Source organism: Panulirus ornatus, chromosome 10 (assembly GCF_036320965.1).
Source record: "Panulirus ornatus isolate Po-2019 chromosome 10, ASM3632096v1, whole genome shotgun sequence".
Taxonomy (NCBI): Eukaryota; Metazoa; Arthropoda; class Malacostraca; order Decapoda; family Palinuridae; genus Panulirus; species Panulirus ornatus.
Genome location: NC_092233.1, coordinates 53,638,617 through 53,661,325, shown reverse-complemented (window position 1 = coordinate 53,661,325; position 22,709 = coordinate 53,638,617). Strand labels below are relative to the sequence as shown.

At 39.1% G+C, this 22,709-nt stretch overlaps 2 protein-coding genes across 3 annotated transcripts in view; one reads left to right on the top strand and one right to left on the bottom strand.

Annotated features, from left to right (window-relative positions):
* Positions 1 to 9,112, bottom strand: part of LOC139750952 (uncharacterized) — a 35,903-nt gene extending 26,791 nt beyond the window's left edge. The window contains exons 1-2 of the mRNA XM_071665886.1: positions 8,926 to 9,112; positions 6,699 to 7,210 (exon numbers count right to left, since the gene is read on the bottom strand). Of these exons, the coding sequence (XP_071521987.1) occupies positions 6,699 to 7,210; positions 8,926 to 8,956 (543 nt within the window). The 5' untranslated portion in view covers positions 8,957 to 9,112. The remainder of the gene's footprint in view (positions 1 to 6,698; positions 7,211 to 8,925) is intronic.
* Positions 9,113 to 9,300: 188 nt separating this feature from the next.
* Positions 9,301 to 22,709, top strand: part of LOC139750953 (putative GPI-anchor transamidase) — a 32,844-nt gene continuing 19,435 nt past the window's right edge. For both annotated transcript variants that reach the window (XM_071665889.1, XM_071665888.1), the window contains exons 1-4: positions 9,301 to 9,455; positions 15,797 to 15,948; positions 17,774 to 17,909; positions 19,661 to 19,869. In XM_071665889.1, coding sequence (XP_071521990.1) covers positions 9,396 to 9,455; positions 15,797 to 15,948; positions 17,774 to 17,909; positions 19,661 to 19,869 — 557 coding nt within the window. In that variant the 5' untranslated portion in view covers positions 9,301 to 9,395. The remainder of the gene's footprint in view (positions 9,456 to 15,796; positions 15,949 to 17,773; positions 17,910 to 19,660; positions 19,870 to 22,709) is intronic.

The window sequence follows — 22,709 nt, the reverse complement described above, 5'->3', positions numbered from 1 at the left end:
GGGCGAAAATTCTGGGAGCCTTGAAGAATGTGTGGAAGTCGAGAACATTATCTCGGAAAGCAAAAAAAAAAAAAAAAAATATATATATATATAAATATATACACATGTACATCATTCATACTTGCTGCCTTTATTCATTCTCATCGCCACCCTGCCACACATGAAATGACACCCCCTTCCCTGGCACGCGCGCAAGGCAGCACTAAGAAAAGACAACAAAGGCCACGTTCGTTCACACTCTTTCTCTAGCTGTCATGTATAATGCACCGAAACCACAGCTCCCTTTCCATATCCAGGCCCCACAAAACTTTCCCTGGTTTACCCAAGACGCTTCACATGCCCTGGTTCAATCCATTGACAGCATGTCGACCCCGGTATACACCATTGTTCCAATTCACTCTATTCCTTGCACACCTCTCGCCCTCCATAAACAAATTAAACAACCATGGAGACATCATGCACCCCTGCCGGAAACTGACATTCATTGGGAACCAATCACTTTCCTTTTCTACTCATACACATGCCTTACATCCTCGATAAAATCTTTTCACTGCCTCTAGCAACTTGCCTTCCACACCATATACTCTTAATATCTTCCACAGAGCATCTCTATCAACCCTATCATATGCCTTCTCCAGGTCCATAAATGCTACAAACAAATCCATTTGTTTTTCTAAGTGTTTCTCGCATACATTCTTCACATCAAACACCTGATCCACACATCCTCTACCACTTCTGAAACCATACTGCTCTTCCCCAAGGTGATGCTCAGTACATGCCTTCACCCTCTCAATCAATACCCTCCCATATATTTTCCTAGGAATACTCAACAAACTTATACCTCTGTAGTTTGAACACTCACCTTTATCCCCTTTGCCTTTGTACAATGGCACTATGCATGCATTTCGCCAATCCTCAGGCACTTCACCATGAGTCATACATTCATTGAATATCCTCACCAACCGGTCAACAACACAGTCACCCCCTTTTTTAATAAATTCCACTGCAATACCATCCAAACCCGCTGCCTTGCCGGCATTCATCTTCCACAAAGCTTTCACTACCTCTTCTCTGTTTACCAAACCATTCTCCCTGACCCTCTCACTTCACACTGCACCTCCACCAAAACACCCTATATCTGCCATTCTATCATCTAACACATTCAACAAACCTTCAAAATACTCACTCCATCTTCTCACATCACCACGACTTGCTATTACCTCCCCATTATATGGTGTGGGAGATAAGTTGCTACAGGCAGTGAAAAGTTTTTACCAAGGATGTAAGGCATGTGTAAGAGTAGGAAGAGAGGAGAGTGTTTGGTTCCCAGTTCTGGAGAGGGGTGAGTATGTAGTCTGTTGGGGGGTGACAAGGCCTGGGAAGTGAGTCAGTTGTTGTTGACTGATGATACAGCTCTAGTGGCTCATTCAAGTGAGAAACTGCAAAAGTGACTGAGTTTGGAAAAGCGTGTGAAAGGAGAAAGTTGAGAGCAAATAAGAATAAGAGCAAGGTTATTGGGTTCAGCAGGACTGAGGGACAAGTATATTGGAATGTAAGTCTGAAAAGTTTTTATCGAGGATGTAAGGCATGTGTACGTGTAGGAAGAGAGGAAAGTGATTGGTTCTCAGTGAACGTAGGTTTGTGGCAGGGGTGTGTGATGTCTCCATGGTTGTTTAATATGTTTATGGATGGGGTTGTTAGGGAGGTGAATGCAAGAGTTTTGGAAAGAGGGGCAAGTATGAAGTCTGTTGGGGATGAGAGAGCTTGGGAAGTGAGTCAGTTGTTGTTCGCTGATGATACAGCACTGGTGGCTGATTCATGTGAGAAACTGCAGAAGCTGGTGACTGAGTTTGGTAAAGTGTGTGAAAGAAGAAAGTTAAGAGGAAATGTGAATAAGAGCAAGGTTATTAGGTACAGTAGGGTTGAGGGTCAATTCAATTGGGAGGTGAGTTTGAATGGAGAAAAACTGGAGGAAGTGAAGTGTTTTAGATATCTGGGAGTGGATCTGGCAGCGGATGGAACCATGGAAGCGGAAGTGGATCATAGGGTGGGGGAGGGGGCGAAAATTCTGGGAGCCTTGAAGAATGTGTGGAAGTCGAGAAAATTATCTCGGAAAGCAAAAATGGGTATGTTTGAAGGAATAGTGGTTCCAACAATGTTGTATGGTTGCGAGGCGTGGGCTATGGATAGAGTTGTGCGCAGGAGGATGGATGTGCTGGAAATGAGATGTTTGAGGACAATGTGTGATGTGAGGTGGTTTGATCGAGTAAGTAACGTAAGGGTAAGAGAGATGTGTGGAAATAAAAAGAGCGTGGTTGAGAGAGCAGAAGAGGGTGTTTTGAAATGGTCTGGTCACATGGAGAGAATGAGTGAGGAAAGATTGACCAAGAGGATATATGTGTCAGAGGTGGAGGGAACGAGGAGAAGAGGGAGACCAAATTGGAGGTGGAAAGATGGAGTGAAAAAGATTTTGTGTGATCGGGGCCTGAACATGCAGGAGGGTGAAAGGAGGGCAAAGAATAGAGTGAATTGGAGTGATGTGGTATACCGGAGTTGACGTGCTGTCAGTGGATTGAATCAAGGCATGTGTATGGGGGTGGGTTGGGCCATTTCTTTCGTCTGTTTCCTTGCGCTACCTCGCAAACGCGGGAGACAACGGCAAAAAAAAAAAAAAAAAAAAAAAAAAAGTCTGAATGGAGAAAAATTGGAGGAAGTGAAGTGTTTTAGATATCTAGGAGTGGACTAGCAGCGAATGGAACCATGGAAGCGGAAGTGAGTTACAGGGTGGGGGAGGGGGCAAAGGTTCTGGGAGCGATGAAGAGTGTGGAAGGAAAGAATGTTATCTCGGAGAGGAAAAATGGATATGTTTGAAGGAATAGTGAGTGGTTCCAACAATGTTATATGGTTGTGATGTATGGGCTATAGATAGGGTAGAATGGAGGAGGGTGGATGTGTTGGAAATGAAATGTGTGAGGACAATATGTGGTGTGAGGTGGTTTGGTCAAGTAAGTAATGAAAGGGTAAGAGAGATGCGTGGAAATAAAAAGTGTGGTTGAGAGAGCAGAAAAGGGTGTGTTGAAATGGTCTGGACATATAGAAAGAATGAGTGAGGAAAGACTGACAAAGAGGATATATGTATCAGAGGTAGAGGGAACAAGGAAAAGCAGAGGACCAAATTGGATGTGAAAAGATGGGGTGAAAAAGATTTTGAGCAATCAGGGCTGAACATACAGGATGGTGGGAGGCGTGCAAGGAATTGAGTGAATTGGAAAGATGTAATATACTGGGTTTGACATGCTGTTAGTGGACTGAACCATGGCATGTGAAATGTCTGGGGTAAACCATGGAAAGGTCTGTGGGCCTGGATGTGGATAGGGACCTGTGCTTTTGGTGCATTACACATGACAGCTAAAGTCTGAGTTAGAGTGAATGTGGCCTTTTTGTCCGTTTTCCTACCGCTACCACGCTGAAGTAAGTGGAAGTGATGCTGTTTCCTGTGGGTTGGGTGGCACCAGGAATGGATGAAGGCAAGCAAGTATGAATATGTACATTGGTATATATGAAGGCAAGCAAGTATGAATATGTACACTGTATAAGTCTAAGTATGTGTATATATTGTTATGTAAATGTATATGTATGTATGTATGCATATATAGGCATTTATGCATATATATGTGCACGAGTGGATGGGCCAATCTTCATCTGTTTCCTGGTGTTACCTCGCTGACACGGGAAACACAAATGCCCATACATGCACATATACATACATATACATATCAACATGTACATACATATACATACACAGACATATAAATATATACACATGCACACATTCATACTTGCTTGCCTTCATCCATTCCTGTTGCTACCCCGCCACAGGAAACAGCATTGCTACCCTTCACTTCAGTGAGGTAGCATCAGAAAAAACAAACAAAAAAGGCTACATTTGATCACACTCAGTCTCAACATATACACATATACATTTATAAACATACACATACACAGATATGTACACATGCATATATTCATACTTGCTTGCCTTAATCCATTCCTCGTGCTACCCCGTCCAACAGGAAACAGCATCGCTACCCCCTGCTTCAGTGAGGTAGTGCCAGGTAAACATTCATTCACACTCAGTCTCTAGCTGTCATGTGTAATGCACTGAAACCACAGTTCCCTATCCATATCCAGGCTCCACAGACCTTTCCATGGATTACCCCAGATCTTTCACATGCCTTGGATCAGTCCACTGACAGAACATCGACCATGGTATACCACATCGTTCCAATTCACTCTATTCCTTGCACACCTCTCGCCCTCCATAAACAAATTAAACAACCATGGGGACATCACACACATGTGCCGCAGACCAACCTTTAGTAGGAACCAATCACTCTCCTCTCTTCCTACTCATACACATGCCTTTCATCCTTGGTAAAAAAAATTTCACTGATTCTAGCATCATACCTCCCTCATCACATACACTTAAGACCTTCCACAAAGCATTTCTGTCAACCCTATCATATAACTTATCCAGATCCATAAATGCTACATACAAATCCATCTGTTTTTCATAGTATTTCTCACATACATTCTTCAAAGCAAACACCTGATCCACACATCTACCATTTTTGAAACCACACTCCTCTTCCTCAATCTGATGCTATGTACATGCCTTCACCGTCTCCATCAATACCCTCTCATACAATTTCCCAGAAATACTCAACAAACTTATGCCTCTGTAATTTGAAAACTCACCTTTATCCCCTTAGCCTTTGTGCAATGGCACTATGCACGCATTCCGCCAATCCTCAGGCACTTTACCATGATCCACACATACATTGAATATCCTTACCAACCAATTAACAACACAGTCACCCCCTTTCTTAATAAATTCTACTAAAATACCATCCACGCCTGGCACCTTGCCGGAATTCATCTTCTGCAAAGCTTTCACTACCTCTTCTCTCTTAACCAAACCATTCTCCCTGACCCTTTCACTTTGCACACCACCCCAACCAAAACACCCTACATCTGCCACTCTATCATCAAACACATTAATAAACCAAAATAATCATTCCATCTCTTTCCCACTTCATCACTACCTGTTATTACTTCCCCCCCTTGCCCACTTCACTGATATTCCCATTTGTTCTCTTGTATTACACATGTTATTCACCTCCTTCCGAAACATCTTTTCATTTTCCCAAAAGTTTAATGATACTCTCTCACCCCAACTCTCACTGCCCTCTTTTTCAACCCTTGCACCTTCCTCTTGACCTCCTGCCACTTTCTTTAATACATCTCCCAGTCATTTGCACTCCCTCCTAGCAAGTAGTGTCCAAACACTTCTCTTTCCTTTTTTACTAACACCTTTACCTCTTCATACCACCACTCACTACCCTTTCTAATCTGCCCACCTCCCACCTTTCTTATGCAACATGCATCTTTTGCACATGCCATCACTGCTTCCTTAAATACATTCCATTCCTCACCCACTCCCCTCATGTCATTTACTCTCACCTTTTGCCATTCTACACTCAATCTCTTTTTGTACTTCCTCACACAAGAGTCCTTTCCAATTTCACTTACTCTCACTACTCTCATCTACCCAAAATTCTCTCTTCTTTTTTGAAAACCTTTACAAATCTTCACCTTCACCTCCACAAGATAGTGATTAGACATCCCTCCAGCTGCCCCACTCAGCACATTAACATCCAAAAGTCTCTCTTTTACATGCCTATCAATTAACACATAATCCAATAATGCCCTTTGATCATCTCTCCCACTCACATACGTATACTTATGTATATCTTTCTTTTTGAACCAGGTATTCCCAATCACCAGTCTTTTTACAGCACACAAATCCACAAGCTCTTCACCATTTCCATTCAAAACACTGAGTACCTCATGTACACCAATTATACCCTCACTTGCAACATTACGCGCCTTCACATTTAAATCACCTATCACTGATAGCCCGTCTCGTGCATCAAAGCTGCTGACACACTCACTCAGCTGCTCTAAAAACACTTGCCTCTCATGATCTTTCTTCTCATAACCTGGTGCAAAGGCACCAATAATCACCCATCTCTCTCCATCCTCTTTCAGTTTTACCCTCATCAGTCTAGAATTTACCTCCTTATACCCTATCACACACACCTAGAACTCCTGTTTCAGGAGTAGTGCTACTCCTTCCTTTGCTCTTGTCCTCTCACCAACCCCTGACTTTACTTCTAAGACTTTTCCAAACCACTCTTCCCCTTTACCCTTGAACTTCGTTTCACTCAGAGCCAGAACATCCAGGTTTCTTTCCTCAAACTTACTACCCATCTCTCCTTTCTTCTCATCTTGGTCACATCCACACACCCCAATCTGAGCCTTCGAGGGGGATGAGCACTCCCTGCTTGACTCCTCCCTCTGTTTCTCCTTTTAGAAATAGAAATAAAAGGGGAGGGGGATTCCAGCCCCCCAACTTCTGCCCCTTTAGTCGCCTTCAACAGTATTTAGGCTTTCTATCACACTAGTGACATGCAATTTAAGTAATGCAATTACAAATTTTATAAGAATTAGTAATTCACATGGAAAAGATTTTTAACAACATGTAGATTCAGTGAATTTCTAATGTCTGTTCTCTGGTAAAAACCATAAACACCAAAAAATGTTTCCTACAGAAAAAATAAATGGACCTGACTTACCCAACTCATTGCCTGAAGAAATGACTGCGTTAATAAGAGCTTTTCCCGCTGTTGCCGATGATATGATCTGCTCCAGTCTTGCGTTTTTTCTTCTCCATCTTTCTCTTTTTTCTTTTCCTCTTTCTCGCAAATATTCTCATCAGAGTTATGAGTTAGAAGAATTTCCCAGTGCCATGGTGGCATGCAGTTATATCTGGCTAAAACATTACCTTCAGTATCACTTCCATTCCATTTTTGTTTTTTCTCCTGTAGGCCATTATATAATTTAGCCAATTTACATATCTTACAGTTGGTTTCATGTTCAAGAACTTTACTTGGATGTATTTGCCCACTGTTTATGTAATTCACAGCCTTTACTGTATCCCTGAATGTTGTAATTTGTTGCCATGGGGATGATGAAAAGTAATATGGAAGAGTAACTGATTTCTGTGGTAGTGGTTCACAATGGTGCTTCTTGCCTTCATCAGCATAGTCCTGGGAGCAGCACTGACTGGGTCGGACACTTCTCACACCTGGAAATAACACAACAATTGTAATCGACATCTGCTATAATTGCTGTGTTCCACATTCAAGCAGGGTGGATGTAAAGAGCCTTTCCAATTCCTTAAAATTAAGTAATGTGAAGAAAAATCTTTGAATATTGTTAGAGGGTTGAATTCATTTTGGTTTAAAGAAAGTTTGAAATACTCCACTGGATTAAATATAACTGTGGGCAGCAGATCATTGAATAAAAATACCCAGAATGCAAGACAATTGCTATTAGAGACTAATCATGATTATTCTTCACAACATATGAAATATGCAAATGTATAGGATAGTACAGTATTGAAAAAAATACATAATCTCTTGTTCCAAGATGATTCCAAAAATAAGTGACCCATACATCACTAACGCATGGATGAATTTATTACTAAATAGACAACAGTGTCTTACAAAATGCTTGAAAATAATTAAAGGAGCCCCTTAACCATGAAATGTTGGTTATATTGACAATTCTGGGTATGATGATATATTTCTGCTAAAGATCCTTCCATGCAGAGGCTCATATTTCATAACTCTTATGCGAAAACACGCTTTAAATATCTGCATTTTCATATGACCTCATGACCCCTTCTCCAGGGATTCCTCCAGCTTAAAGGGTGCCATACAATAAAAGGATGAACTCTTTTGGAAAGAGAACTTCTTTAAATGAGATTTTACTGTACTCCAATGATACGTTGCTGAATGTAACCTTTCACGTGCAGTGTAACCACGAGCATGCATAGTAATGCCATACCTTAATCATGTTGCTGAACAGAAGTAAATCTCAAGCAAGACTTTTTTTATCAGTCAGGTGCTATGAAGTTTACTCATACACTGAAAAGCGAAATCTGATACTGGAAAATTTTTATGATACTTGTCAATATAAAACCTCACATCAATTACTGTATACTGTAGTTGAATTTTGATTTTGTTTCTGTGCTAACAAGCATTATCATCCAATATGTTGGGAGAATATGGCCTTTATCTTTGCTATGACAAGACTTGCATGGTCACACACAGAACGAAACAATACTGGAAGAATTTTAAACGACTAACAATATGGTAAGTTACTGGATATGATTTTTCCCCTCCTATTCAGCTTATAATTGATTCGTGAGTCAATCTGTAAACCAAAAAATGATCAACAGAATCAAATATTGTGCAGGTGGACATATGGCTTCAGCTGCTACAAGGTGATTATTTGTGAATGTCCTCTGGTTTAATAGGAAAACATTTCCAAATTACTTTTGGACACCATAGGAATTAATCCTATTTTAATTGAAAGATTTTCATGTGACCTAATGATTTCTTCCACGGAACAGTTGGCACAGAGGGTTTTTAAACCAGTTTCCCCCCAGTTTGAAGCCTTGCCATTTTGCTGAGTCAAAGTTGTATGGGTAGAAGGAGCTACAGGTAAAATCCTATACTATCTATCAATTCTATAGCTTGTAAGGACTCCACTGTTACAACTTACGTCAAAATCTATCTAGTAGAACAGCGTGTGTATATATTACCAGCACTTGGGGTGGGTGTTGGGGAGACCCCCATCAAACTATATCAACATTTATGGAACCGAATAAATATTTATGGTAGTTAAACAATTGTAAATGTTGGTCATATTCATCACAGAATTACGTGACAAATCGTATTTTCCCTGTAATTACAAGCCACTTTACCTTTTTGGGCCACAGTATTAGTAGCTTACCTTTTGTAAGGTAGCTGATGACTCGCCACATATCTAATTCATTGACGTTTCATTTGATGTTAACACTGTCACCTCTTCCTTTTTTTTTTTTTTCTATTTCTTGTCCGACTGGTCCCTAGTGACAGTAGGTGAGGGTCATGCCACTAAAATACAACGCCTGCTCTACTATAACCCCATGCTCTGCTACGCCATCACGCATGCCAACCTAATATGAGATAACATCTTCATGGAAGAACCAATGTAGAATGTTGCCATCATCACTTCTAGGAGAAGCTCCACATTACGAATTGGCATAGGCTGATCGACGAGCAGTCACAGAAATAGAAGGAATTAATATTTGAGAGGGATTTGTCTTAAGTCGAGCCAAACCGGTCTTCCCCCAGAGAGGTTTGCAGCCCTGTGTCGTCCATGTAAACAAACATGGAGAGGTAAACACAACAGGTTTTGTGAATGACTATTTATATTTCACCATGAATTACCTCTCTATCTTCATCCTGTGCTCCTGTCTCTCCCCAAGTTTGGCAGACAGCGTAAGTTAAAGCGAGTTTTATTATTTTTTTCGAGTTAAATGTCTTACAGAATATTGTGTTTGATATCCACAGTTACCCCGATGATGTTTGATTTAGAAAAGATACTTGGAATATATATATATATATATATATATATATATATATATATATATATATATATATATATATGTATATACATGTGTATGGGTGTGGGTTGGGCCATTTCTTTCGTCTGTTTCCTTGCGCTACCTCGCAAACGCGGGAGACAGCGACAAAGCAAAAAAAAAAAAAAAAAAATATATATATATATATATATATATATATATATATATATATATATATATATATATATATATATATATTGTAGTGTATTATATCTCTGTAGGTTTGGATGTTGAGCGATTTCATTCTGCACTGCTTTGACATTTATTCATAGAATACAATAACAATTTTGCTTTTGCATTGTTTACAGAATACAGTAAAGTTTTGCTATGGTAAGGTTTACAGAGGACAGAAAACTGTTTTGCTGTTATAGTACTTTCAGAATACAGTAACCGTTTTGCTACTGAAGTGTATACAAAATACATTATCAGTCTTGCTTTCGCAATTTACAGAATACTTTTACTTTTGTAGTGTTTACAGAATACAATAACGGTTTTGCTTTTACAGTGTTTGCAGAATACAGTATAGTTTTGCTATGGTAACGTTTACAGACTGCAGAAAACTGTTTTGCTGTTATAGTGTTTTCAGAATACAGTAACCGTTTTGCTACTTAATTGTTTACAAAATACATTACCAGTCTTGCTTTTGCAGTGTTTTCAAAATACTTTTACTTTTGTAATGTTGACAAAATACAGTAAGTTTTACTTTTGTAGTGTTAACAGTATTTTAATAATAGTTTTGTCTATGTAGTGTTTGCAGCAAACAATAATAGTTTTGTTTTTCTGGTGTTTACAGAATAAGTAGCAGTTTTACTTCTGTAGTGTATATAGAATACTGTAAGATTTAATTTTGTAGTGTTTACAGAATACAATAGATTTTGTACTTTTACAGAATACAGTGATAATTTGCTTTTGTAGTGTTTACAGAATGCAGTAACAGTTTTGCCATTGTAGTGTTTACATAATACAGTAACAGTTTTGCCGTTGTAGGGTTTACATAATACAGTAACAGTTTTGCCATTGTAGTGTTTACATGATACAGTAACAGTTTTGCTGTTGTAGTGTTTACAGAGTGAAATTACAGTTTTACTTATATAATGTTAACAGAAAATGATCACAATTTTAGAGCATGATTTTAAGCACATTATATTAAAAAAATTCTTGAAGTGTCATAGTATACCATTAGGTAGTAGTTGTTAGGCAGCCAACGACCAGGGAGGTATATTACCAGTACTACCCGCTTGAATATTGGGAGGGTTAGTGACAGCTGCTTAGTGAGCCAGCACTACCGTGGTTGTCAAGCTGCACTCCTCTTTCCCAGGTACCTCTCTTTTGTTTCAGCTTCAGCCACAGTAGACTAATGGCATTCTGTCCACAAACACAAAATCTCTCCTTCTTGTCATACATAAAACATGACAACACCGAACTCACTTAGCTCACCCTTTGTAACTGTAAATTTTCTTTCAGGGAGCACTACGTGTTAACCCAGCCTTTTGGCAAAATGGTAGGCTTAGTAGATAGAAGTAGGAGGTAGTAATACTTAGGCTGGAGCATTAGGTAGAAACATTTGGTAGAAGCAGTGGGTAGGAACAACGGATGGGAGCATTAGGTAGAAGTAGACTGTTGGAACTTCAGCTAGGAGCCTATGGAAACATTGCGCTAGACTTACCCTCTGCCATTGGCCTGTTAAGGTTGAAGCACCAAAGGATAAAAATCGACAATGGAGTTCGCTAGCTATGGAGACTCTGTTGCCTTGGCCATCCCCTTGTGGGAGTTCCAGTTGGGAACAGGCATCAGAGATATACAGTCCTGGCAGAAAAAATCGGCATGATAGGGCCCTTGCCAGTATTTTTCACCCATTTGTATCATGCACCCAAAACATGACTGAAATGATGAAAAATACTGGCGCAGCTCATGGATGTTGGTGGGGAGGGAGACCCCTGGGGTAGCAACGGGTGGCAGTCAGTCTACCTGGAGCTATTTTGGTGGGTGGATTTTTTTTTTCTGTTGTCCCCCTAACATCTTTTTCTTACCCTGCCTATGTGTACTTTTTGATAGATTTGTGCTGCATTGCCTGACCCTAAGGACTTGTCTAAAGAGGATGTTGCTATTGTATCACTTCCCAGTGAACTCTGAAGATTATCCAATGTCAAGTAGACAAGATTGCACATATTTCAGCATGACAATGACAGGAAGACAATCCTAGGCTACTTGGTCATGAGTCAGTGCATACTATTCATAGCCGGCTTCGACTAGAAATTCAAGAGATATATGCCTCACAAAAAAGTGCTTCTGACAGAAATATTTGGAATGGGACAATGAAAAGTAGAACAAAGTGTTGTGGTCTGATGAGGCTACATTTGATGTTACTGGCAGCCATAGAGGCAAAGTGTTCCAGAGGCCAGGTAGTGACCCATACGACCCTAAGTACATTCAAGCAGCTGTAAAATTTCCAGACTCACTAATTGTTTGGGGGACTTTTGACTATAATGGTTTTGGAGGTCTTGTATTTTTGCCTCTAAATATGACTATGAATCAGATTTGATACCTGGAGCTGTTGTGTGTCGAATTATCTGACTGTATTGAGAAGACTGATCATGATGATTTTAAGCAAGATGGTGTATCATTCCATATTGCTAAATTTATACGTGACTGGTTTTCATGTTGTGGTGTGAAATACATTCAGGACTGGCCAGGTACTTCACCTGACTTTAACCCTATTGAGAACTTGTGGTCAATTATAAAGTCACAGTTATGTTGGCATGATAAATCCAGCATTGCTAAGCTCCAGGCCACCATCCAAGATATGTGGTACAACCCTGACCCTATATACCTTCAGCAACGTACAGCATCTGTTCTTAAGTGCATTTAGGATTGTATTAAGGCCAAGGGATGTCATAAGAAGTATTTAGGGGAGGAGGGGTGAGTACCTGTTTTATATTGTTTATTGATATTTTTATATGTTGTGTCGTACTGTAAGTAGGAGAAGCTAGGTTTTTCCGCCGGTATTGTAGATAGATATATAGGCATAGCATATCAGGGAAAATATGATAACGTGAAAAACCTCACCTAACTTCCCAGATGATTAGAATTTATTCTGGTGTTCATTATTCTAGGCAAAATATACCAATCACCCACAGCTGAGCAAAACACTAGTGATTCCAGATGTTAAGAAACAGATGTCAGAGTGAGCGGCCATGCAATATATTTTTTATATGAAGTCTGGTACTGCATGAGGTTAGGTGAAGTTTTTATAGGTTCAGTTAATGTTACATTGTTATTACTTTCTTTTACAGTAATTAAGTACATTTAACCTAGTTATACACAACCCCCACTGCTATCTATCATCCTATATAATTCAATGAAATTTAATGCTTCAAGTCATTCTTTGCTACTGTTATTGTACTGTTTAAACTCTGCTCTAGGACATTATGGCAAAATCCTTAGATATGCCAAATTTTGTCCAAATTCACCAAATTACACTTGAATAATACAGGGCATGCAACCCAGATTGCCCAAATTGAGCTGTTAGATCTTATTTGGTTTTAGAAAGAAATGTATGTCACACAGAATCTCTTTCTTAATCATTACACTTTGTGAGTAGATGTATGAGTAATCTAGCATAATTAGAGTTATTTATTTATTTATTTATTGTACTTTGTCGCTGTCTCCCGTGTTAGCAAGGCAGCGCAAGGAAACAGACGGAAGAATGGCCCAACCCACCCACATACACATGTATATACATACATTTCCACACACACACATACATACCTATACATCTCAACGTATACATATATATACACACACAGACACATGCATATAAACACATGTACATGATTCATACTTTCTGCCCTTATTCATTCCTGTTGCCACCCTGCCACACATGAAATGAAAACCCCCTCCCCCCACATGTGCGCGAGGTAGCGCTAGGAAAGACAATAAAGGCCACATTTGTTCACTCTCAGTCTCTAGCTGTCATGTATAATGCACTGAAACCACAGCTTCCTTTCCACATCCAGGCCCCATAGAACTCTCCATGGTTTACCCCAGACGCTTCACATGCCCTGGTTCAATCCATTGACGGCACGTCGACCCCGGTATACCACATCGTTCCAATTCACTCTATTCCTTGCACGCCTTTCACCCTTCTGCATGTTCAGGCCCCAATCACTCAAAATCTTTTTCACTCCATCTTTCCACCTCCAATTTGGTCTCCCACTTCTCGTTCCCTCCACCTCTGACACGTATATCCTCTTTGTCAATCTTTCCTCACTCATTCTCTCCATGTGACCAAACCATTTCAAAACACCCTCTTCTGCTCTCTCAACCACTTTCTTTTTATTACCACGCATCTCTCTTACCCTTTCATTACTTACTCGATCAAACCACCTCACACCACATATTGTCCTCAAACATCTCATTTCCAGCACATCCACCCTCCTCCGCACAACTCTATCTCTGGCCCATGCCTCGCAACCATATGATATTTTTGGAACCATTATTCCTTCAAGCATACCCATTTTTGCTTTACAAGATAACGTTCTCGACTTCCACACATTTTTCAACACTCCCAGAACTTTTGCCCCCTCCCCCACTCTGTGATTCACTTCCGCTTCCATGGTTCCATCCACTGCTAAATCTACTCACAGCTATCTAAAACACTTCACTTCCTCCAGTTTTTCTCCATTCAAACTTACCTCTCAGTTGACTTGTCCCTCAACCCTACTGTACCTAATAACCTTGCTCTAATTCACATTTACTCTCAGCTTTCTTCTTTCACACACTTTACCAAACTGAGTCACCAGCTTCTGCAGTTTCTCACCCAAATCAGCCACCAGTGCTGTATCATTAGCGAACAGCAACTGACTTACTCCCAAGCTCTCTCATCCACAACAGACTGCATACTTGCCCCTCTCTCCAAAACTCCTGCATTCACCTCCCTAACAACCCCATCTATGAACAAATTAAACAACCATGGAGACATCACGCACCCCTGCCACAAACCAACATTCACTGAGAACCAATCACTTTCCTCTCTTCCTACACATACACATGCCTTACATAATATAATTATGTGGTATCTTGTGATAGTTGTATATGCAACAAAAACGTAGCTGTAAAAGAGATAAATCCCGAGTCCCATAAAGGGTAACAAGACTTTGTGATTATCCTGTCAATGAAACAGCATTGCTGTATATTGGCATTATATTCCTTGTGAAATTTGTCTGTCATTGTCTATTATTTTGACATCAGCTTGTAATTCCCACCATTCAACAGACCAATGAAATAACATTAAGCAGATCAGATGAATACTGTATGAACTTTTTAATTCCAATATTTAAAAGTAAACTTTTAAAGGCCATCATTCATATGGGATTCATTCACGTCATGCATTTTTTGTCATTCAAAATAGTCTTGCCCTGGCTGTATGACCTCATCAGGGTTGAGAATAGTAGAATCCTTCTTGAAGTATATTCAATTTATATTATTCAATATATATTTATGTAGAATGAATTGTACAGTGAGTTATTATATTGGTGGTTACATAGAGGAAGTGGAAAGTCATTGACCCCAGGGCAAAGCATATCCCATACTGTTACATTCATGCTTGCTGAATCTGTTTTCATGAAATATTACAATTTCTTTTCTCTTGTAAGTTTTTCATCATTCAAATTTTCATTTTCTTGCTGAGATCAGTAATGAATGCACTTTTACTGTTTCCTCCAACAGTTATTAGGCGTTTATTTGATTGGTTACAGTAAGACATGACCAATTTTTTCTGATAAGACACTTTATGCCTGTTTTTATTACCTTTGGATTCTTTTTTCATGAATATATCAATGAGAATGGTGTAATTATTATCACTTCCATCCGTATTTCAGGCATTGATTTTATCTTTTGTATATGTTAACTCTTAGGTATCCATGGTGTTACTTGATCTGGTTTTATATGCATTTTGACCCTATTTTTCTTCTGCATCTTGTTACGTGCTTAGTGAATGTTTTTTTACCTGTTTTTGATGTTTGAAATACAGTGTGATTGTTAGCTGTAAAATCTGTTTATGGCACATACAGTACTGCGTTTAGGAAATAGTTATTTACAGAATCCCGGCATCTGGCAAGTCTGTCATAAAGTTTGTGAACAATCATGGATTTAAACTTTCAGTTTGTATTTTGAGTATAGATATTTTATTCATTTCAGGATATTGCTGCATCACAACTTTTAAAAGGAAAAACACACACTAATAACTGGGCAGTTTTGGTAGACACCTCCCGCTTCTGGTTCAACTATCGTCATGTTGCTAATGTTCTTTCAATGTATCGTTCTGTCAAGAGGCTTGGAATCCCTGATAGGTAAGGGAATCTATTATGTGGTATGAGCTGATGTCCTTGCTACTTTCAGTTGTGATTACTACAATTATTTATCTGATTTCAGAAAGCGGTAATAATACTTGGAATTTTTAAGTTGTACTGATAAGATCATAGAGATTTCAATACCCTTGAATGATGACAGACTGGTTCTTACTAATAATCCGTATCCTCTTTAGAGGATAACTACATAGTCTCCTGAGTTTATAAGGACATGTTAAATGCAGTATAGGATGATTGAATTTTTTTTTCGTTATCATTTAGATGAAGATATTGGAAGAAAATTGAATGAAATGTATTGAGAAAATATGAAATTGAACCGAAAGGAGGTGAAAAAGGAATGAGGTGGAAATGTTAATGTGAGAAGGAAGGAACGGGAGTTGCTGAATCAAAAGGAGTAAGTGAAAGGGAGATGGAAAGAATATTTTGAAGAACTGGTGAATGTGGGAGAAGGTGGGGCAGTAGTTCTTACATGTATGGATATGGAGGATGGAAGGAAAAGAGTACAAGTGTAAGGGCCTTTAGCAAGAAGGGAGGTAAAAAGGGCAATAATGAGGCTGAAGATAGGAAGACACTGGAGTGAATGGCATTATGGCTGAAATGCTGAAGTATGGAGGAGAAATTGTGGTAGATTGGATGCATTTGATATTTGATTTAGCATAGGAACAGAAGGCTGTGACTGGGGATTGGGTGAAATCTATTAGTGTTCCTTTTTTCAAAGGAAAAGGTTCTAAGGATGTATGTAACAATTGCAGGGGGATAAGTCTGTTGAGTAAATCAGAAAAAGTGTATGCAAGATTGTTGATTGATGTAGTGATGGAAATGACTGAGTGCAGAATAAGTGAGTAGCAAGGGGATTCTAGGAAAATTTGGGGAAGTGTGGATTAGATTTTTGTGGTGTAATGACTGTAGAAAAGTATCTAGCAAAAGGTAAGAAGCTGTATGCATCTTTTCTGGATCTGGAGAAAGCATATGACAGTCAAGTGGAATGCTTTATGGGTTGTTTTAGGATATAAGGTGTTAGGGGGGGGCAACTGTTGGATGGTGTAAAAGCAAAGGCATGTGTAAGGGTGGATGGAGAGTTGAGCAAAAGTTTCACTATACATGTGGTTGTGATGCATGGTTGTTTAATGTCATGGTGGCTTTTATAACATATATATATCGATGGAGTGATAAGAAAGATGAAAGCAAAACTAGGGAAAGGGGTTGCCAAGATGGAGTGTGATATTGATGTATGTTGGCTAGTGACAAGCCTGTTTGTGGATATTTTGTTGTTTGTTGAGAGTGAAGAGGTATTGCAGAAGGCTGTAAGTGTATTTAATAATAAGCATAACTAGAGGCAAATGTGAGTAAAAGGAAAAAAGTTATGTTTGAGATGAAACAGGGGGAAAACCTATTTTTTGCAGAACCTTATAAAGTGAAAGAAGAAAGTGTACTAATCTGTGTTATAGGTATGGGGGAGAAAAACTGGAAGAGGTAAGAGGACTTAAGTATCAAGGTGCTATCATAGGTAGGTTTAGTGATATGGAAGGATGAATGGATATTTGCTTAGAATAATCTGTAATAAATGAAGGACCTAAACTTTTTGTAAGTGATAGTTACAGCTTGAAAGTGATGACATTAACCCTTAAATGGTGGGAGTTGTATGTAGTTGACTGCTGTTGAAGCCTACTTTGGGATGTGTTTTTGCAACATATTTTTTGCTTCCTCAGTAAATGGTACTTATCTCTTTCCCTTATTCTTTTTATATGCCTTGTCATTAGTCGTATATGTGCTATGTATAAATGATTGTATTTTGTATTATATTCAGTCAGATTATATTGATGGTGGCTGATGATATGGCCTGTAATCCACGCAATCCACGCCCTGCAACTGTTTTCAACAATGCACATCAACATATCAATGTGTATGGAGAGGATGTAGAAGTTGATTACAGGGGTTATGAGGTACGCAATGTGTTTGATTTTCTGTATGTGCTAATACTGTCATTTGAAGTAGGATTGTAATTCAGACAAAATGTTACATTTGAAACTGGATTTGGATTTGACATACATGACATGAACTTCCAATACTGTTCTGTGTTAATTGAAATGATTAAGGATTTTCTTCTGTTCTTGTTAGCCTCTGTTGTCTTTTAAAATACTCTTATGGAATATGTTAAAGATGCTGAAAAGGAAAATTTTCCCTTTTTGTCGTCTTTTCTTCCACTTAGTTATCTTTTTTCTTTGTTAAGAGATGTAATGTCTTTAAGTGATCTGCCACACACTTTTAAACACCGCTGTATCAAAGAAAATTACCACATCCCATTTCTCTCTCATTTCTTACATTTATTGATTTAGCTATATTCATATTTCATGTAATGCCGGCATTAACAAATGATTTTCTTTCATGGTAGATAAAACTAAAGGTTGCATTCAAGGACACATACTTTAGACAGCACTTATAAGGGTAAGTATGGTGACTTAAGTACTGGGAGAGGCTGTATGTGCTACTCTGAATTAAATAAAGCACTCAGGAAGCCAACCATATCCACTGGATAGGACAGCAGGTCAAGAAGTGTGGTGATATGTGTGTAATTACCCATTTGTAGTGTATGTTGAGGGAATTTTATGTTCATAGGGCCCATCTTTTGAACAGTTTTCAGTATCATACAGCTTCTTAAATTTCCGTATGCTGTCTGCCATAACCATGTCCTCATTCATTCTTTTCCATCCATTCACCATTCTTATGCCATTGAAGTACTTCTTTACATCTTTTGAAAAAAGTTTCTTGCTTAATTTTTCAGCTGTCCATGTCATTCTGCTTTAGATATTTTAAAGGTTGTGATCAGGTCACCCCTCACTCTTATCTCTTCCAAGGTATGTGTGTATGTGTGTGTTGTAGTAAGTGCAGGACAGTTTAGGAGAAAGTGATAGTGCCTTCAGTGTGGAAGTTGTATCTTCAGTGTGAGAGGTTTTGTAATATATGAAATTGGTTTTGTTGTTGCTGTATGTATGGGTAGTGTCCCGAACACAGATGAGAAAGGGTAACTAAATGGAGTGTGGTTTCAGGTATGTGTATGTCTGGTGAAATGGTGACTAAATCTGTGTTGAGAGGATGTTTGTTTAATGCTTGCTCTGTTATTTCAGCACTCTTGTGTTTTCCTAGTGTCATGTTTATTGTAGGAGGGTGGGGGATCTGTAAGCTTCATTGTTAAGGCTTTATTCACCTACATTCTGGTGGAAAGGGCCATGCAGGCTGTAAGCAAGGAAATGGATGATATTCAGGATGAGGAACTGCCACTGTCAGAAACAGACTGTGTGAAATTGGGTATCAGATTTGGAGCATTCACATTCATCAGGTCTTGAATATAGGCTACCCCTTAGTGCTGTAATTACCTGTGTCATAGTTGTCTTAGAAAGATACTAAAAGAGGTTATAGAAATTTCAAATCAGAAAAAGAAAAGTGCATAAGTAAAGGAAATCCGTAAATGACAGAGAAATGCTAAAAGACTTTTTTTTGGGGGGGGGGGGGGGGAGAATTTGAATGTGTAGCAGATCATCAGATGGACTGCATGGTGACTGGTCTACAAAAAAAATGTATCCTATTGAGCTTTTCATGGACATACAAGGCTGACTGACATACATTATTACTTTATGTATATGTATTTCATAAATTACAGCATGGCTTATTATGACAAATTATTGCAAATTTTCAGGTTACTGTAGAAAACTTTGTGAGACTATTGACTGGGAGACTTGCTCCAAGCACTCCTAGATCTAAGCGATTATTAACTGATGATGGATCAAACATCTTGATATACATGACAGGCCATGGAGGAGATGGATTCCTCAAATTTCAAGATTCTGAGGAGATTACCAATGTTGAACTTGCTGATGCATTTGAGCAAATGTGGCAAAAGAAGAGGTAAGTAATTTTAATTTAGGTTGATGACAGTTAGTATCAGCAAGCTTCATTTTATTCAAGAGTTTTTGTTTTTGTGTAAGCAGATAATTATTCCCAGGTTCTGTATGGTTTTGCAAAAATCTAGATAACTTAGTTTTTTGTAAGTATAAATTCGTCACCATAAATGTTACAGAAAATCGTTTTGAAATTCCATTTTGATATAGATTTCAAATATGTCCTTGAAAATTTTTCAAGTATAAATATTCATGTAAACTTTGTTATTTCCAAAAGACAAATTCAAAAAGGCATATTGTAAACTTCATCTGTTTTATGGTTAAGAAGATAATTGTTCTTGTAGACTTCTTTATTTTCCTTGGAGGTGTCTTTTTCAGTTATTTCTGTGTGGGAGACGGATATACTGTGAATCTTCAATATGTTTTTCAAGTTTTCATGGGCCCCTTGAGGCTGAATTAACCTAGACTCTGGCAGTCTGGTCAACCTAAATGTTGGTATGGTGTTTAGGAATAAAGTGAGTGCTGGAAGTGAAGTATAACAGTTGAAAATTTAAAAGGAAATCAAAAGACAAGGAATGAGAAGTGGTTCCTGGCAAAGTGGTTAATGTTATGCCAGGTGGAGAAGGAAGTTCTTAGAAACTGAGCATTTCAAACCAGAATTTTTCTTAAATGCTTTCACAGTGTCATAGAGAAATATTGATTAAAGGAAATGGAATGTGGACACATGAAGACTTGAGTGGAAAGTTTATAATCTCTGTAAACTGGGTCTTTTAACACACCAGCAATCGGTGCCAGTGCAGAAACAATTTATTGGTATCCTACAGGTATTGACTGCAGACAAAATCATGACTCTTTGATTAGAAGACAGATATGATATCAGATTTCAAAAGTTTATTCTTGCAGTAAATGGACCCCATGCATAGAGCAGCAACACTGACTTGCCTGAAAGTCCCCAGGAGAGAAAATTATTTACACACAAGGGAAAATTATGGTGGGAAGAAAAAGAGGGTGTGAAACTGTTACAAAAATAAAAAAGCCAATGGAAACAGTGTACAGTGAGATAGCTTTTGAACCAGTTTCTGAATCTATACCCACGGAACTCTAACAGTATAGGTGTACAGTTGTAATTATATAGCCTTGAATGAGCAAGCTGTAAACTGCTATATACAAGGGCATGCGAAGCGTCTAGGGTTAAACCATGGAAAGGCATGTGGGGCCTGGATGTGGATATGGAGCTGTGGTTTCCATGCTTTACACATGACAGCTAGAGACTGAGTGCAAATGAATGTGGTTTTTTTTGTCAGTTTTCCTGGCGCTACCTTGCTGAAGCAGGGGATAGCAATGCTGTTTTCCTGTAGGGCAGGGTAGCGACAGGAGTAGATGAAGGCATGTAAGTATGAATACGTACATATGTATGTATGTATGTCTGCATATGTGTATGTATATGTTGATATGTATATGTATGTATATGTGCGTATGTGGGCATTTATGTATATGTATATGAGTGGATGGGCCATTCTTCATCTGTTTCATTGCACTAACTCATTGATGTGGGAAAGAGCCATGTACAGAGCATCAGACTGGGGAAGAGCAGTGTGGTTTCAGAAGTGGTAGAGGATGTGTGGATCAGGTGTTTGCTTTGAAGAATGTATGTGAGAAATACTAAGAAAAACAGATGGATTTGTATGTAGCATTTATGGATCTGGAGAAGGCATATGATAGGGTTGATAGAGATGCTTTGTGGATGGTATCAAGAGTATGTGGTGTGGAAGGTAAGTTGCTAAAAGCAGTGAAAAGTTTTTACCAAGGATGTGAGGCATGTGTACGATTAGGAAGAGAGGAGAATTGTTGGTTCCCAGTGAATCTCTGTTTGTAGCAGGGGTGCATGTCTCCATGTTGTTTAATTTGTTTATGGATGGGGTGGTTAGGGAGGTGAATGCAAGAGTTTTGGAGAGAGGGGCAAGTATGCAGTCTGTTGGAGATGAGAGGGCTTGGGAAGTGAGTCAGTTGTTGTTCGCTGATGATACAGCACTGGTGGCTGATTCGGGTGAGAAACTGCAGAAGCTGGTGTTGACTGAGTTTGGTAAATTGTGTAAGAAAACAAAGCTGAGAGTAAATGTGAATAAGAGCAAGGTTATTATGTTCAGTAGGGTTGAGGGACAAGTTAATTGGGAGGTAAGTTTGAACGGAGAAAAACTGGAGGAAGTAAAGTGTTTTAGATATCTGGGAGTGGATTTAGCAGCGGATGGAACCATGGAAGTGAAAGTGAGTCACAGGGTGGGGAAGGGGGAGAAGGTTTTGGGAGCGTTGAAGAATGTGTGGAAGGCGAGAACGTTATCTCGGAAAGCAAAAATGGGTATTTTTGAAGGAATAGTGGCTCTAACCATGTTATATGGCTGCAAGGCATGGGTTACAGATTGGGTTGTGCGGAGGAGGGTGGATGTGTTGGAAATGAAATGCTTGAGGACAATATGTGGTGTGAGGTGGTTTGATCAAGTAAGTAATGAAAGGGAAAGAGAGATGTGTGGTAATAAAAAGAGTGTGGTTGAGAGAGCAGAAGAGGGTGTTTTGAAATGGTTTTGTCTCATGGAGAGAATGAGGAAAGATTGACAAAGAGGATATATGTGTCAGAGGTAGATGGAATGAGAAGTGGAAGACCGAATTGGAGGAGGAAGGATGGAGTGAAAAAGATTTTTTGCGGTTGGGGCCTGAACATACCGGAGGGTGAAAGTCATGCAAGGAATAAAGTGAATTGGAACAATGCCGTTGGTATACCGGGGTGGACGTGCTGTGAGTGGATTGAAGCAGGGCATGTGAAGCATCTGGGGTAAACCATGGAAAGTTTTG